We start from the raw sequence: 18,063 nt of genomic DNA, 5'->3' as shown, positions 1-18,063 counted from the left end.
TACAGACCGGAGCTTTAACTGACTCAACGTGGGAATATTTGAAGGGAGAAAAAAGGTTCAGCTGAGGTCAGACTGTGTGGAGTTTGATAAGCGCTGAGCTGGAGTGGAGCAGACAGAGCCGTGTGGACGGACGCGCTACAACGTTGTGTGTGAGGAGAGGAGGTGGCAGAGACGGAGGAGGTGCAGCCAGACACTGACAGCTTCTATTATGTCTGAGGAGACACTGGGAACCTGTTTACCTCTCTCTGCACTTACTCCCCTTTTCCCCCCCCGACTTCTCCTCCCTGTCTGATTCTGGAACTCCGTGAAGAATTCAAACCACATTTATCACTTTAGAAAAAAAATTAAAAAAATAAACATGTGCACAGAAGGATTCAATGGATATGCAACACAGGACTAAAAGGATGTCAATTCTGGAGATTTTGACGATTATCCTGACTTTGGTCACTTTTCCAGTGCACCTGCTGAGTATTATTCTCTGGAACTGGGACATGGCTACGTGTTTTAATATTCTAATTTCTTGGCGGGTTCCTCTCCAGACGTTTTCGATCGTCGTGTGCTCGACTTAATATTTCGAGCACCGTCTGGCAGCTGAAGCCTGCCCCGTTTCCCCCCCCCCGTGCCACAGACTATTATTTAAACACAGGTTGTTATTCATAATAACTCCTGTTATTATGTCTGCACGACTTTTCAGAAATGAAAAATGTCCAACATGTGGCCAAAAAATGACAGTCATTATATAAGAGAGCGGGGTCTGAAGTAGACATGAAGAGGAGGGTGATGCAAGAGCTTAAATATAAGCTCATCAGGACAAAAACAAACCTTTTTATATCTTAATTGATAAATTAGATACATGTGTGTTCAATCGTATTTGCCTATTTATATGTTTAAATCAATTATACATTAGTTAAGACAGAGGAGAACTGAGCTGAACGTCTGCCAACAGAGAAGTTAGGAAACACATGTGTTCCTCCCGTTTACACTTAATGGCTAAAGGGAAATAATGTAAAACCTTTAACTGTAAAAAAGCTGCTTATTATTAGAAAAAGAAATTCTCAATTATAACAAAATCCTTTATCGTCATCTTTGATCTTCTCACTACAGAACATTTTATTGACATCTTTAGTGGAATTATGCAAAAATTACTGAGAAAATCCTCATTGAAACTCAGTGGGACGATAGATTAGATGTCAAAGAAGATCCACTTAAATGAACACTGTAAAAATAGGATTTTCTTAACAAATAAATCATTATTATCTTGTGGAAGTTACCTGACCGAACAACGGGATAGCGGCGGAGAAAGCTACGATAAGAGATCCATCCTTCATCCATGTTCAATATATAGACTTGATGCACTTTGTTCTCTATGTTGTGAATAAATAGAGAAATCCTGCAATTTTACCTCTTCAGTTAGCCAGATATCGCTGTACGATTGTCTTGCAATACAATGATTATCACAGGATCGTTGTATTGCGACATTATTGGTATTGTGGACCATGTATCGCATATTGTATTGTGAGGAAGTAGCATGTAGCAGCTGAATAACCTTCCCCTCATCCTCCTTTCAAAGTGTGTTGGAGAAACTATGTAGCCTTCAGTTAGCATCAAAACACAAAAGATGTCTAGTTTGTCCATTGTGGGCTACTGTAAAAACATGGTGATCCGTAGAACTGACCCAACTCTTAATATAAATATAAAAGGCTCATCATGAAAAACAACTTATTGTACAATCAGGAAATTAAGTGTCTGTGTCAACTGGGCCTTTAAAATGTTTCAGTATCTGACGTCGTTTTTAACCGATCTACAGTTCAACATGTGGATGTTTGAGTGAGACTCGTCTAATCAGTGAGTCTTGTCAGCCACAGCCGCACCGGTGGGAAACTCAAGACTCACGTGTTTGTGCGAATGCATTTTCGTGAGTGTAATCATGTGAGAAATTAGACCATTGATTATCTTGTGATAACTCTTGGCAGCGTCCGACATGAGCTCGGAACAAAGGAATGACCTCCGTGGGAGTGTTTTCCTCGCAAACCGATCGCTGACCGACTGCATCTGCGCAACGTTTCCCAAAACTGACAAGAAGAGACGCGGTCATTGCAGGAAATGATTCAGATGGTTGACCCAGAAGATTTCCCCATCCTCTGGGTTAGTGTGGTTCCCAAAGACTGGGTCGGGGCCCACAGATGGGTCAGGTGAGATGTTTTTGGGGGTCCTCAAACAAATTGGCAGACTTGAATGAATGTGTTTTCATTAATTTCACAAACATCTCTTGGGAACTATTCGTTTACCAATTCCTCCCCAATGTCGGGGTGTGGAACGACTGCAATGGCCATTGTGTGGCGCTAGAGAGAGAGACCACATGTACACCTCCGCTCTAAAAGCTTCATATAAGCAATGCTACAGAAGGTCTACTTCCTGTTGCCAGTAGGTGGCACAATGACTTTGCAGGTCATCAGCGGGGACCGATGAACCCTAAAAAGAAGGGTTTTGGCCACTCCCATGGTTGCTTCGTGACCTGCATGCAGATCAAAGGAAGCGGAAGGGAACACGACATGTGATAATGTTTTTTTTTGCTGTAACTACATTCATCTGATCACCCTATAACCAGGTTCTGATGTACTTTCCAAGTTTGGAGAGGTTTCCTACACTCTTAGAAATAAAAGTGCTATGTAGAACCATATAAGGTTCTTTGGCTTATATAGGAGAACCATTTTTGGAGGTTTCCACCTAGAACCCTTTGAAAACCCTTTATTCAGGAAAGGGGTTTTAAAGGGTTCTCTGGATCAAAATGGTTCTTACTGGAACCATTAGTGTTACAAAGAACCCTTGAAAAACTCTTTCTTCAGGAAAGGGTTTTTCCGAAGCAAATGGTTCCAGGTAGAACCTCAGCCCTTGTAGAAGGACAATTTTGGAACCCTTATTTCTAAGAGTGTACCTGGCAAGGCAATCAAAGAGTAAGTGAAAGACAAAGATGATGATAATGCTGATGAAAAGAAAGGAAACAATCTGGCTTTTGGTTTGGGTCTTGAAAATCTTCAAAAAGTGGGTCCTAATGCACAAACTCTATACTAGGAGCTCAGATTAAAAATAATAATAAACTAAGATAAAAATAAAATGCAATCTTCTGGTTCGTCTCAATTGTTTTCCTTCGTTCCCTCTGCCTCTCTGCTCTTTGGGAACCTGTCCAGAGGGGAAGCCTTCACAGCCGACGTCAAACTACAGGAGGTAAACATGTTTTTCAGATCTCCCTCTTCTCTCTCTCTCTCTGCCTCCCTCTCTCTTCTCTCTCTCTAACTCACAGTCAGATAATTTTTCACATCAATACAGAGACAGAAAATCAAACTGAGCATTATTCCACCTATTGCCAGGAAACTTCCTCCCCACAGCTGAAAAACGAGCACTGAAACGCTGCATTCACGGGCCATGCCTTTTGTTTAAAAAGGAGCGCAGCGGATAACAGATCACCGCAGAACGTTCCGGAGTTATAGGGCAACATCTGCACGAGGCCTGCACCAATGACAATCTCCAGTAGCGGCTCCAACAATAGACACAATATGGCTTCTAACTCGCTGGCCTGCTGCTCTATCGAAGATAAACAACCCTAGAAACCTCAACCTCACAAACTCCGTGCCCCTCGCTCCCAGTTCTCACGAGCCGCGCTCGCGTTGGCAGCGTCCCAGCTGTGCAGAGGACGCGCCATTCACATTTCGTTAGCGGTGGTCTATACAAATCATTACTCTGCCCGAGCAGACATAACACAGAGCAGTCAATGACACAGCGCTGGTGTGCTGCGTAGAGTCACGGCAGGCGACGGTGGATCAAACCGTATACAATGCACTTATTTGTCATGTTGGGTTTATAAAAGGGAATCAAGCAGCCCCTTGTGCTCCTTAATTGGGGCTGGGTGGAGAAAACCGTCGATGCCCAGAGTGAAACAGCGGGGTGGCGCATGCCCAAGCACTCATAACCTACAGTAAATATAAACACATGCTCTGCCCAGGCACATGTGCCACGCTCAAAGAGTTCCCTTGTCCTCTGACTGATGACTGGAAGTTCCTCCTTCTCACTGACCTGAAAACACGTGGATTTGGTCAGTTTGTTGTCGAATCTTGACAAATGTATAGGTTTCTACGCGATCAATGTTTCCTAGAGTTATGTTACAGATAGATCGAGAAGTACTTTTCCTATTCATCAGACGGTTACTGCTACAGAAAAGGTTGGTTAAATTTTTCCAAAGCTCTTGTTCCAAGTGTCTGTGAAAGTTCGCTGTAAGGCAGCTGGACTTGCTTGAGTTAAGTTGAAGACATCACACCTCTCATCCAAGATGTTTTCTTCACTTCTGTTGCACAATTATGGTTATTTTTAACAAAAATCTGGTCCTGCATACTTCCAGAGTTCACGTTTACCAAATAGTTCTACTCTTTCATTTCAGCTCCAACTCTCAAAGTCTCCGTCTCATAAAAAGTCAGAAGTCTCAAACTCTGTGGTGTGATCACGTGGAATGAAATTATTATTTGGCGACAAACTTCAGGCACTTTTCGTGGCACTGACTTTTTGCGGTCGTGTGTTGTCATTTGATATGAAATGTTCTGGTATCTAAGGAGTTAATGAGCAAAGAGCATGCTGTTTGACGGAGATCTAACGGTGCTCGTGATTGGCTGTCTCCAGGCGAAGAGGAAGTTACGACCAGAGCTGGAGCTCATTCCACAAAAGAGAAGAGGAAGACGTGGCTTAACACGTGTGTGTGTGTGTGTGTGTGTGTGTGTGTGTGTGTGTGTGTGTGTGTGTGTGTGTGTGTGTGTGTGTGTGTGTGTGTGCGAATAAATGATAGTATGTAAGGTATGTACGAGGATCCATTTTCAATTCGTTAAAAGATACTTAATAAATTGGGATTGTTAAAGGTAGAGTTCAGGAATCAGTATTGAAGTCTAGATACTGTATTGAAAATGTTTAACTGATACCCAGCCTTAGTAAAGTAAGTTCCTATTTCTTCTATTGTTTTTTTATTATATAGCTCTAGCACTACTCAGCTCGATAAATACTTTTAAAGGTTGCACGCAAGCTGCTGTGGTGTGGAAGTCTTGGCGGCTTGGATAAAAGAAAAAAAGGCAACAGACCCTGACATCAACTAACCTAGAGCTACGACGGTGCCCAGCACCAAGCAATATCATCTGGAGGCAAATAATCTCTTAAATTTCCCAAGCGGGCCTGCAATTTTTATGAATCATGCACTGTAATTTATGAAAACATCATCCACGCTGTTTATGCGGCTGTAATTGATTTGTTTATGAAAACAGCCATTGTTCTCCGGAGTGTCGGAGGCAGCCAAACCACTGAATGGCTTCAAGTAGAAGTCATTGTTCTATGAATGCAACAAAACCGAGGCCGCTGACCATGTCCGCCGCTGAAGCAAAGCAACACTCCCACTAAACAAAACCACAGCTCTGAGCGGAGCTACAACAACTGTACCGCCGCTCTTACTCTACTGTCATTCTGCTCTCGGGGGCTTTACAGTGTGACGGTGGCCCTGTGTGTCATTTTTATTTTCTACAGGTAATTCCAAACACCATCTGGCAGCCTCGCAGCGTGATAATCCTGTCACAGTTCAATTTTCAGGTCCTCGTTCTCTTGACGCTGCTGTGGCCAACAACACCGCAGTGTTCCAGTTTTCTGCTCCAGCTCATCGAGATCTCAGAAAAACCGTGGAAGTGAGGAAAATTGGGTCAACAGAAAATACAGCAACACAGCCACGACTGGAGCAAAGGAAGGTTCAGTGGATGTGAGCGAGTCGGAGAAACTGATTATTGTCGAGACTGTGCAGCTGAGCAGATGTGCAAGTGTTCTTGTCATTAGGGGGTTTCTAAGCAGCAAGGATTTCCTTCTAAAGTGAAGCTATTAGAAATGGTTGTGTGGGGAAAGACTGAGCAGAGGGAAAATTGATTAAAATCAATTAGATCGGATCTTGTGAGCAAACAGGCTGAGGGCAGGTGAAAGGGCACATATGGAAACCAAACAAACACCCAACAATCACTATGACAACACAGACACGGCATCTACTGTGGTTAGCTGCTTTAAAGGTCAAGAATGAAAACTCAACTTCTGGGCAAACCACATGGTTTTGGTGTGAAATGTTACATAATATGTCGAGATAATGGATTTTTCTGTACTAGTGCTAACAGCTACGGACACGCAGATACGCTAGAAGAAATGGAGCAGTAACATCGGTAACCATGGGGAGGCAGAGTAGCCAACATTTCCACAACACAAGATGACCATATGACACATTCAGACACGGGTTGAATGTGTCATTGAGTTCAAGGGTTGAACTCCTAGCCTGGTAGCTAACTTTGCTAACAGTTCACATCGGACATTTTTGGACATATTTTCAAGATGGCGTCACGTACTTGTCGGCGGCAAGACTACTCAAAACAGAGAAGAAAACTATAATTTCTGTGTGTGGTCACCAGGAGCTCTACGACACAAGTTGCTAATATGTATACCGGGACAAAAAATGGGTTTGGTGTAACTTTGCTGCAGTACCTTAAAGAGATACTTGAGTACAAGTATGTTAGCAGAAAATTACTATAAGTTAAAGTCACTTTTTTATAATATTACTTCAGTAAAAGCTTTAAAGTATGACATTTACTGTAGAGAAATAAAAGTATTAAAAAAGTGAGGATTGAGCCATGGTAGCTCTGCGTGTTCCGGAGCAAGATGCCTTGCTAACAAAGTTAGTTAAAGGAAATGTAGTGGAGTAAAAGTTGCTAGAAATATAAATAACTGAATTTTGTACAATAACAAAGTATTTGTACTTTGTTATGCTAACAGCTAAAATTCCCCATCGCGACAGCCCTATGCTAACCTAGCATGACGGTATCATAAAAAGGCTTTTCACAGTAGAGCAGTGCTGACCTTTCTGTGACCAGTATGAGGTGTTTTTAATGTGAACCAGTTTTCAGAAAAGCCTTTTTTCTCTTCACAGTTTGCACACACTGTTCATCTTCTCGCCTCTGTCTCTCATTTCTATTTACAGTCTGACTTGTCAACTTACAGACAATAAATCACATCTGAGCAGAGCCGAGAGAAGGAAAACGTGGAGAAAAACAGAGGTGAATGAAGAACAGGAAAAAAAAAAAAAGGGCCTCATTCAGCAAATGGAGTGACTGTGACTTATCACCGACAGCATCTTCCACGCAGAGCGACGGCCAAATCAAAGCAAGGTGCGACGACGCGGGGTCGGGTTTAGATTACAGGCTCGATGTCTGAAATATCACATGAGTGATTGGCTGCAACCGATGTCAGGAAAGCAGGCGGGCGCGCGATAAGATAGCGAGACTAGCATGAGCGTTGCTGTGTTCAAACGGCAGGAACAGGTGACGGCGTGTGAGCGTCTCTGCAGAGGAAACAGGGGTTTCCTTCGCCAGTGAGTCATGCGTGACAACAACAACCCACTCGAAAACATGAATATGAATCTGTGCATGCACAAAAACATCACAGCCACTGCTGCTGCTGCTTCCTTCTTCTTTTCTCTCCTCTCCCTGAAAACACTCACGCCAGTGTTTCCCCAGATTCTCATTTGTCAGCAGAGTGGAAACATCATTTAGACCATTGGACACTAAAATAGAAACCAAAACAAATGAAAGTTTTAGCTTGTTGGCAGCGTCTTGCAGCAGGGTGACCCATCCTGGATATAATTACAGGGGAAACTCTGACATCCACGCTAACACAGAACCAGTGGGACTGTTGTGTCAGTGCTCACATGTTGTGTTACCGCAGGGCTTCTTTCTTTTTTCTCCGTGAGAGCGCCTAATTGGAAAATTTGCAGGAAAATTGTGCATTGGTGAAATTAAATGCTTAAGCCCTTTATGGCAACTGAATCCACCACTCAGGATTTATGAGTTTGATCGTTAAACTGTTTCTCAGAGCCCGCGCTTTGGCCCAAGCGAAGTAACAGCGAAGGCAAATTAAACCCTCAGACTCTATCACGACGACGACACGAAGCAGAATTAAAGCGGTTTTTCAAACACCGTGCACCTTCCTGTGTTATCTTCCTGGGATTATTAGACTGCAGCTCATGACGCCATCTCACCCCTGAGATTAATGACGTCCCGACTCGTTTACTGTGTCTATTTTTAAAGAAGCCCCAGTGCGATCCGCGGGGAACACACAGCTCTCAGAGTTAATGACCTGAGAGCTGGTGGCACGGAGGCAACTTGGATAGAGAGGTGGAAGGATGGAGGGAAGTATAAGGAAAAAGGAGAGAAAATAACGGGGTGGTGGGGGTGCAGCGTTGTGGAAGCCTGGCTCAAGGGTGTTTCCATGGCAGGATTGCCCAGGAATCTGATGCTCGTGCCAGACGTGGGGAAACCCTCGTCAAAAACAAGGGAGCACACCCATCAACGCCTGTCCAGAGGCTCACATGGCCTTAAAGAGAGTCAGATTCACAGCTCACACAGGAGCACAACCTCCTGCTGCTGCTGCTGCTTCTGTCCCTAACTTTAACCATGCTTTACAAAGGTGTGAGCTTATTTTCTTTTCTTTTGTCGAGCTCCGTGTCTCAACGGAGCCCAATAAATATGCTCATGATTCAGAAATAATGTCATCCGCTCGAGGCCAAATCTCTCGTGGCAAAGTTACCCTTAGTGGTTTAAAGGCGTATAACTGGTTTATTGTGTGTTTATAAATATAATCCTCCAGTCTTTACACTGTAAATATTAAGGTTAGGCTGCATATATTCCACTTTACTCACTAATAGTCTATTTGACAATATTTAATACTTTTCTTGATTCTATAGCAATAGATGTTAAACTGCATGTTTATTACCTTAATTATTTAAATATATAATATTATAACTTGTTGACTGAGTTTTGCTGCTGTAACACGGTACATCTCTTCTTTGTGGGATTAATAAAGGACTACCTTATCTTAACTTATCATAAAATATGTCAATATAACATTTTTAATTGCTGTTCTGTAGTTTTAAACAACACTTGAGTGGGCTTATAACTTTTGCATGATGTTTCCTTCTCATCTCTGTTTCTCTTTTGATTTTTATATATGTTCATATTCTTTTATTCACTCTTATTTACTTTAATGTGACAGTAGTAGTTTTTTTTAAGTCTTTTTTTAAGTAGAATATATACATATAAGAATATTTTACTGGCATTAAACGAGGTAAGATTGACCCAAAAAATCCTTTGAAATCTTCCTCTAGATATTAGTAATAAAATGCTAATTTAATTTGTAAATAGTTTAAAAAAATAATAATAATAATTTCAGAAGCAGCTTCTGCTCAGTTACGTGATCACACACTCACTAAAAAGTAATTAAAGATCGTAAATAATAAATGACTTTTAATTAAATATATTTATTTGCTCAGTAAATTGTCTATTAATTATTATTCAAACATGTCCTGATCCTAGTTTCTTTCTTTCACTTTTTTGTTTTGTAAGATCATGTGTTTTCAGTCTATATTTTATTGTTTGCTTGTGTTACGTAAAAAAACACAGCTTTAAATAACTTTTACTTAAACTTTACAACCTCACATAACTTCCTACGCAGCGTAGATATAACCACGTCTTATAAACCCCGTGGTTTTGACGGCGTAATGACATTTTTAAAATAGTTTCTGTACGTAAACTACATTCACACGTTTCATTTCTCATCACAGAACTCGCAGCACTAAGCACATGTTTCCTGTCATGTTTATGTATATGTATTATCTGTTGCTAGTTTGGTGTTTTCTTAATTCTCTTTCCAGAGCGTTATTTTAATTCTGAAGGAACAAATGTAATAAACCGAATTTCTCTCCAGGGATTTCTAAAATATGCCGATTCTGAATGTGACTGAGCTGATCCAGCGAAACAACATCAGAAGAACAAACTGTATGTGGAGAGTGTGGAGGTGCCAAAGAGGATATTTATATTTTTCCATCATTGCTGACTGTTTATTTTGCCTAACAGGCAGCAGCTTTAGTGTTTCTGCCTCTGCGGTGTGTATTTACATCGTGATCTGGCGCTTTTCTCCGGAAAAGATCGAGGTTAATCAAAGAGGACTGAGCTCAAATAATCTCCTCTTGTTTTGGTAAACAATCTCCCTCTTCCATTGTACAGTAAGAGGGTGGAAGAGGTGGTGGAGGAGGAGGAGGAGGAGGAGGAGGAGGTGCAGCCTGATCCTGGCCAGGCTTGAACTCTTGCTTTCACAGGTGGAACAATGAAAAAGGTTTCCCCTCTTTTCTTTCTGTCTTTCTTTCCTTTCCTTTGCTCTCTCTCTCTCTCTCTCTTGAATGAGTCACATGGCTGATAGGATCACTCGTGTTTACATTGCCGAGCCTCGGCCCACACCGCGCCTCACGTTGCTTCAGCTAAAGCTAATCAAGGAAATTGCTGTTTGTAAACCAACATCTGGGAGCAGTCCCCGCTCGCTCCAAACCAAAGAGACTTAACAGAAAAGAAAAAGAGAAACAAATACTGGGGCCTGGCACACGCACACACACACACACACACAAACCTGTGTGCATCCACGCCACGTGCACACACACTCACATGCACACACACACACACACACACACACACGCTGCATTTGTGATCCATTCCTCGGCTGAACAGGCAATGGAAACTTCTGCAAATGTAAATCTGCTGGGTTAAAAATACAGCACATTAATGTGCACCACATGTGGCACTCTGGCAAGATGGAGGATATTTTGACGGCGGAGGGAGAGGAGGGAGCAGTCTTTGGGTTTTCTCCAACATCAGGAGACACACACACACACACACACACTGAGACACTGAAGCCCTTCCTCCTCCTCCTCCTCTTTTACCTTGAGCCTTCTCCACAAACACCACTTTGGAGTCGTGCTGGAAGTTGTGTCCGCTGAGGAGCATCCTCTCCCCTCCGTGGGCGGGACTCGTCTCCAGGCTCTGCTGATCCACCAGCGGCAGCTCCTGTGCTGATCTCTGGGCTGTTCCGAGGGAGGGAGGGAGGGAGGGAGGGAGGGAGAAAGAGAGAAAGCATACTCATCGTACTCAGGCTAATACACACACCCACTCCCCATGCAGACCTGAGCATCCAGGCCCAGGCTGAATCGCTACCTAGACCGCTTCCACAGAGGCGTCGGTGCAGCTGTAAACCTCAGCCTCCTCGTGTCACATCCCTGTTTGCCTCGAAGTAAAAAGAGGCTTCCCCTTCTGTTTATTATTTGTCTTTTCCTCAAATTATACTGGATGTTTGCGCTCAAATATTTAGTTCTAAGAGTATCTTTCCTCCCTCTCTTCTGGCCTGCTCTTCTCGTCCCTCACTTCCTTTCTTTCTTTTTTTTCCCCCTGCTCTGAAATGATATGTTATTTGTTATGATTTGTTTACAAACTTTTTTTCCATCTAAATGCCAAGGTCAGGTCTCTTCCGTGAAAGATACCTGCAATTTTACCGCGATTGACCGCGACACATGAGCAGAAGATAAATAAAACGGGGAATAATTCCCTCTTGTGAGGATCATCTTCTCGTAATTCGACGCTGCTGCGTTCTGATTTTGATAAAACCCTAATTTTCTGTCTTTGGAAACCATCAATTTTTCCCATTTCTCTGCGTTTCTCTGCATCTGTCTGCTGAATAACCTCACACACACACACACAGAGTGAATTTGGGGAAAAAAAATACAATTGCTTTGTGGCAGCCGTTCAGAAACTAACAATGGTCTATTTCTAGGGGCTGAGATCATGGTTTAACTACTGTCTTTCATTTACCTCATAAGACTTAATCTCTATGGCAGCTCTCAGAGCCAGAACCACATGAAGTGGTTGATGTGCCTGAGTGTGTCCTGGTCCAGAGGAAGGTCGGCTGTAGTGCAGAGCTGACAGTCAATGGACTTTATCAAGCCAGTCTCATAAAGTCGTCCATTGTTCTTATGTTGGTGATTGATTGCATTGTTTGACAAACACCCAGAAAAACCTGACACTATTTCATTTTAAGAGAAAAAGTTGACGACTGTTTGACTTCTTTTTTGCTTACGACATAGCTTCAGCATCAGTTGATGACTTGGGCAGGTCCTCAAATGTTCAAATTTCAATTTAGATATCACAGTTTGTCTCGGTGAGCTTGACAATCGTGACATGACAAGATCGTCGGAAAAAATGTGGGGAAATAAGAAAGAAACCTCAAGAAAATCCTCAGATATTAGAAGTTTCAATAAAGTCGTTGTTTTTTAAAAGTAGTTTTGATTATTAGAACATGTTATAACAGATACTTTTAGTCTACAGCTAATGTATCTACTACTACAGCATGTTGCTCTTATGGGCGCAGTTACAATGCTAACATTCTAATGACCATGGCTGCAATCCAAGTTTAACATGTCACCATGCTAACGTTAGCCAACAAGCATCAAGCACAGTTTGTAGCTGAGGCTAAAATTACAATAAAGCTTTTTTGTATTAATCTGGGTAAAAGTGTCTTATCTACTTATGTACTTCTATTAATATTACTACTACTACGACTACTACTACATTATATTGCTCTCAGCATTATAAGATACACTGCACTATGGTGTTACTAACATGCTAATGACCATGAAGGCATGGTTGTCATCCAAGTTTAATGTGCTACCATATGCTAACGTTTGCTAACAACCATCAATCACAGTTTATAGCTGAGGCTGATGGGATTTACGGTGCGTTCCATTTACACCATAATTCAGAACTGGGAGTTGACATCATTCTGTAAAAATGGACGCAAAAGTTACTCGGACTCGCCGTTGTTAGCAATACCTGTTCATAACAGTGCTAAACAGGGTAGCAACATGTCCATTGATTGAAATTGAACAGTATTAAATGTAAAACTGATTTTTACGAGGAAATAAATAAATAAGTAGAAGTAGCAGTTTTTGAGTAAAGGGTTTGTGAGGTTGCTCCGTCTTTCCGAGTTGGAAAAATCCTGACTTCTGACCAAAATTTGAACGCAACGAGAAATCTCTGAGGAACGTAATTAAATGCATGTGGTTTAAAGTAGCGTTTCTTCCATTGATTGCATTTCAATGCCAAGAAAATGAAAATATAAACATTCTGACCCCATAGAGAGATATTGTAACTCACTTAGTTGACTAAACTAACAACGATTTTAGCATTAATTTCGGAGGATTCTAGGCTTTGGAGAAGGAGAGGAAAACAAGATGTACTCACAGCACTCGATGGGATTGGACGCAGCCTGTAAGGACACCGTTCTCCCTGTGGCCTGGTTGATGTGGATCCTGAACACCATCCGCACACGTGTGTTCTTGCGTCCGATGTCGGTTTCCCCCTTTCGCAGCTCGATGTCTGAATTACGCAGCTTCAAGATCCCCGCACAGTCGATTCTGTTAGTGGAGACACATGACGGAGAGTCAGCGTCTGCCAAAGTCCCTCTGTCCACCAGGCAAAATTATCTTTTATGATGTATGTACAAGCTCACAGTTATTCAGGTGGTGATTTATGCAGCACTGCAGCCAAATTGAAAGTGATATTAACTCTGGATTCCATCAACAGTGTCCTGACAGAGGCTGCAGCCATGTCAAGAGAAGATTAACACCACCACCCTCAACCTTTACACCTCACTGACTTTACTCCTGGGCTAAATACAAAAGTCTGTAGAAATACACGGCTGGGGACTGTAATTATATCAAAATCTTTGTTATGATCGATAACAGATGGTTTCTAAAGTACTGTTCCCCAACAAAAACTCTAAAAACCAAAAGTTATATATTTTTACAGTGTCACAGTCTTCATCGGCCACTTAATAAAAGACCACCCTGCCATTCTTCTCCACCATTCCCAGTCTGCACAATACCTCACCAAAAAACCTAGCTTTTCCACCGCCGTGCTACTTGATGCCACATTCCTCAAAGCCTAGTTAATGTCAACTTTTACACACATTTGAACACTCCCTAACATTCTTCCTGCCAGACACTGGGGTCTGCTCCGCTGGCGAAGCAATCAGGTGTTGATGCTGAGGACCCCAGCTGTTCTGCTCTCCACCTACGCACACAGGCCGAGCGCTAAACCACACACACTGAGGCGTCCGCTCAGTGCCTGACAAATGTTTCAGTGCGAATACAAAGAAAAACTACGAGTAGTTCAATCACTGGATTTATGGAATTGGAGTCACACCAAGTCAAATGTGAAAAAATGGGGACTCAAGTTGATTAATGGTTTAATTCAAGACGTGCTCCCCTAAATTGCCTAAAGAGAAGCTATTTCAGAAATATAATAACGCCCGCCTGTGTTCACCACTTTAATAAAACATCTATACGTTAGACTAAAATGTCATGTCTGTACAAATAAATCTTCTGCAAATCCCCGGCCTAAACTTTAAGCTCTCTGAGGCGTGTCGTCCGTGAGAAAAGAGAAACCGTATCCCGAGGAGATGGCGTTGTATAAGAGGCGCTTATGTGTTGCATCCATTAAAAAGCAGAGAAAGTGCTGATGCAAACATGCTGCTCCTGCCTGCAGCTCAGACACAAACACCGGGCCCGATGTTAGCAGCTTTAAGCTTCCCCCGGTAATCTGATCTGTGTGGCTTATAAAATGTGAAAGCCACTCGTCTGTGTGCAGAGGGCAACACTTTCAAAACCCAAACACAACAGGGGGGCAAGCACACATACACACATACACAGACACACAAAACAAGTCAACATCATGTCTCCAGATTATCAGCTTTTTCATGTTTTGGCAGTAATCAAACACAGTTTGGGAGGATTTAATTAGCCTAATTTGTACCAAAATCCCCCTCAGATAGAAGTGAAGGATGCATCCAAGAAAATGCCTTGAATTAGAATATGAAGGCTTTCAAATAACAAAGTCTGATGTCCATCTTTGCAGAGCAGCCAGAGCAGTGAAAGATGGTCACGCTATCTGAGCAAAATCCATATTTTATATCAATAGTGTTTCATACATGTCAGATTTGTGATTTCAAACTTGGACTAAAGTCAGACTAAGAAAAATGTGGCCTTGACTTGCATGGGAATAAATATTCATGTCTCCTGTTGTGACCTGGTAAAACTCCCCAAGAAATGAAAGATACATGTCATTTCTTCATCTGTGGGGCTGTGACATGACCTTGACTTTGACTTGACCTTAAAGAACTTGATTGAACACACAGCCCAACATGAATCAGCCTCAAATTGCTTGAATTTTTTATTTGGAATTATCTTAAATGAATCAAAATGTTGGCATGGGCTTCTCCCAATTTTCTTAAGCCTTGAAGGTCTCAGATCTCAATGTAGACTTGTCTTAAGACCTGACTTAGACTCGTCTAATCTGACTCAAGACCTCAAGAATGACTTGAAACCAATATTTCCAAAATGTCTCAATATTTTGACCTGGTAAAATCCCAGAAAAATCATATCTTATTTGAATTTGGGCTGTGGCTTGACTTGGACTTATCTTGAAGGATGAGATTCCAGTTGGCCTTCAAGTCTTAACTTTCTGACTGATATGACACAACATGGTCTTGTCTAAATGTCTCCAGACCTGACTTGGGATTGTTTCAGATGACTTGATGTGGTCTTGCCCTAAAAGACTTTAAAATACTAAGGCTCTGGTGGTCAAAGTTTCACTTTTCAACCACATTCAGGCAACATTTTGGGAAGCCACATAAGACCTCGTCAATTCTGGAATCAAAGACGAGTCTTCGCTTACCAAACCCTAACCATAAAATTGTCTCATTTGTTTAATTCAGACTAAAACCAACGAAAACTTCAGTGATGGATTCATGTTCTGGTGACTCACATGGCCCGCATGTTGTTCTCCGGCAGCAGTGGGATCTCCAGCACCTTGGTGTTGTTGTGCAAAGTCTCGTGGCTCGGGGTGGACACCGTCTTCCCAGTGATGCGGTGGACCTGGTAGAAGGCGTGAGGCCTCAGCAGCCTGTCGTCAGCTGTGCCAATGAACAGCTGCAGGGTCAGCGGCTCGCTCTCCATGTAACCGTGGAGCTAAAGGGGAGGCAGAGAGAAGAGAGAGAACACAGTTGCGGTTGAGTCCTCAAAAAGGAATTCACTCGCGTTCTGTCAAAAAACAAATGTAGGGTCTGTCAGAGTTCAGGCTTTCAGCGCGGTGGTTTTCAAACAAAGTGCCCATTTAGGATCTTGTAATCACCATTTCCATCTTCTTTAATTTACTACCAATGATACACTTCCTCCATCAGTACATCTCAGGCCTGCCAAGATGTTGATCCTACAGTAGCTGAATCTCAGGGGCAGCCTTTGCCAGAGAGCAGTAAAAACCACCTACACTGAGCGGCGATGTGATTTGTGAGCCCCCATGCTCGCCGCGCAACAACACTGAGCTAGTGTTTCACAAAAGTCAAGGTTACGTCAGTCCCTCTAATCCCAGGACATTCAGGGTCAAGAAAAACTCTCACGAGTGACCCTCCCCTGATTGTTATCAGTAAACCGATCCCAGCATCACGGAGCTGGAGACAGCACAGGCGTGCTGCTGCTGACTGGAGCTTCAAGCCCAGACCTCCATAGGTGTTAGTTGACAGGAGGCCTCCTGCCAGGATGACCTCAACCACCCAGACTGTAGAGAGCCGGCATGAGGCCCAAACCCGCAGGCTGAAATACGAGAGCAGCAGCTCCGACTGACACACACTTGGAGAGTTATGTATGATATCCATACAATGTGACAAGGGAGGATTTGGAGCGCAATCCGTCGCAGTCAAAACAATTAAAACACAAGACAAAGGATAAAAGGGGCCCTAACAAAGGACAGAAGTGTGTCCTGAACAAATTTAGCTATTTTACTTTTCAGCAAGCCACTTAAGGATTTGGACAAACCCTCAATTTGCGTTTATTTTTTTTCAGAGTCTGCAGAGTAGACAAAATCAAATGTTTAAATATGACGTTTAGGAAAAGTGAAGTAGTTCACAAGTATTTTGAGGCAAGATTTGTGGTCCGCAGTATTTTTACAATACCAACTTTTTCCCCTTCTGTCGATCACGATGAAGTATGCGGAGTGTGTAATAAAAATGCATAATTTATGTTGTTTCAAAACGAGGAAAAAGTGTTATTAAAACACAATTATGTTGTCAGTCGTCATGCAAATAAGCGAATTCATTTTGGATCAACAACGTGATTTTGTACGCGATTTGGAAAAACGGCCGATGGCAACATGTGGCACATGACAGAATACAATGTGTGAAATGTGCAAATTCTACATATTTAAAGTTGTGTTCTTTGTTTTTTATTTTAAGTGATATAAGTATGTTTATGAATATGAAGACCAATTATATTGGTGTAATCTGGATCAATTATTTTGACGAAATTAACTTATACTTAATTAGGGACAACATTCTATTACAAACTTCTTCATTGACTTTCTTTATTTCCTCTTTTTTCTGTGGAAATCAATTCAAATGATCAAATTGTTTTCCTTGATAAACAATAAGAAAAGGAAGACGTTTAAAAAACAAAAAACATTTCATGAAATTCCTTGAAAATAGAACTTATGCCTTTATGTGTTGTATATAACATAGATATATTTTTTTTAAATGTATGTTAATTATATTTGTTCTGTTAGTTTTTGTTAAATTCTACTTATTTATTTACTAATATATTTTATTTTTTATTTTCTATTTTTTGTACTACAGGTTCTGCAACAATTAATTAAAACAAGATTTCTGATTTTTAAGCTTCTTAAAATGTGAATATTTTCTAGTTTCTTTGCTATATATAACCAATAAATCATTAAAACTGAATCATTTTGGTTTGTGGACAAAACAAGACATTTGAGAACATCATTTTTCCAGGTTTGGGAATATTTTTCTGGCATTTTACAGATCAAGCAAGTACTTGAAAATAATCGTTATTTGCAGGCCTAATTTGTACATAAATAAACGTAAATAAATCATCTCTCTGACATTATCGCATATATGTTGGGTGATTCTGACTTTGAACATAGTCAAATTTGTGTAGCAGCAAAAACTGATCTCCATCCAATGATTAGTTGCTCTGTTTGGGAGCGTCAGGGAAGGAGGGAAACTGTGGAAATGAAGAGCACAGTTTTTTACAAACATAAAGAGGATTCACTTGAGGCGAGGAGA

The 18,063-nt window shown here is 41.7% G+C and overlaps 1 protein-coding gene across 1 annotated transcript in view; it reads right to left on the bottom strand.

Annotated features, from left to right (window-relative positions):
• Nucleotides 1–18,063, bottom strand: part of nfatc1 (nuclear factor of activated T cells 1) — a 48,337-nt gene that overhangs the window by 22,787 nt on the left and 7,487 nt on the right. Inside the window, exons 4-6 of the mRNA XM_083899913.1 lie at nucleotides 15,753–15,955; nucleotides 13,170–13,342; nucleotides 10,820–10,960 (exon numbers count right to left, since the gene is read on the bottom strand). Coding sequence (XP_083756039.1) covers nucleotides 10,820–10,960; nucleotides 13,170–13,342; nucleotides 15,753–15,955 — 517 coding nt within the window. The remainder of the gene's footprint in view (nucleotides 1–10,819; nucleotides 10,961–13,169; nucleotides 13,343–15,752; nucleotides 15,956–18,063) is intronic.

The sequence above is a fragment of the Microchirus variegatus genome (genome assembly GCF_963457635.1).
Source record: "Microchirus variegatus genome assembly, chromosome: 13".
Lineage (NCBI taxonomy): Eukaryota > Metazoa > Chordata > Actinopteri > Pleuronectiformes > Soleidae > Microchirus > Microchirus variegatus.
This window is presented reverse-complemented; position numbering and strand designations above follow the sequence as displayed.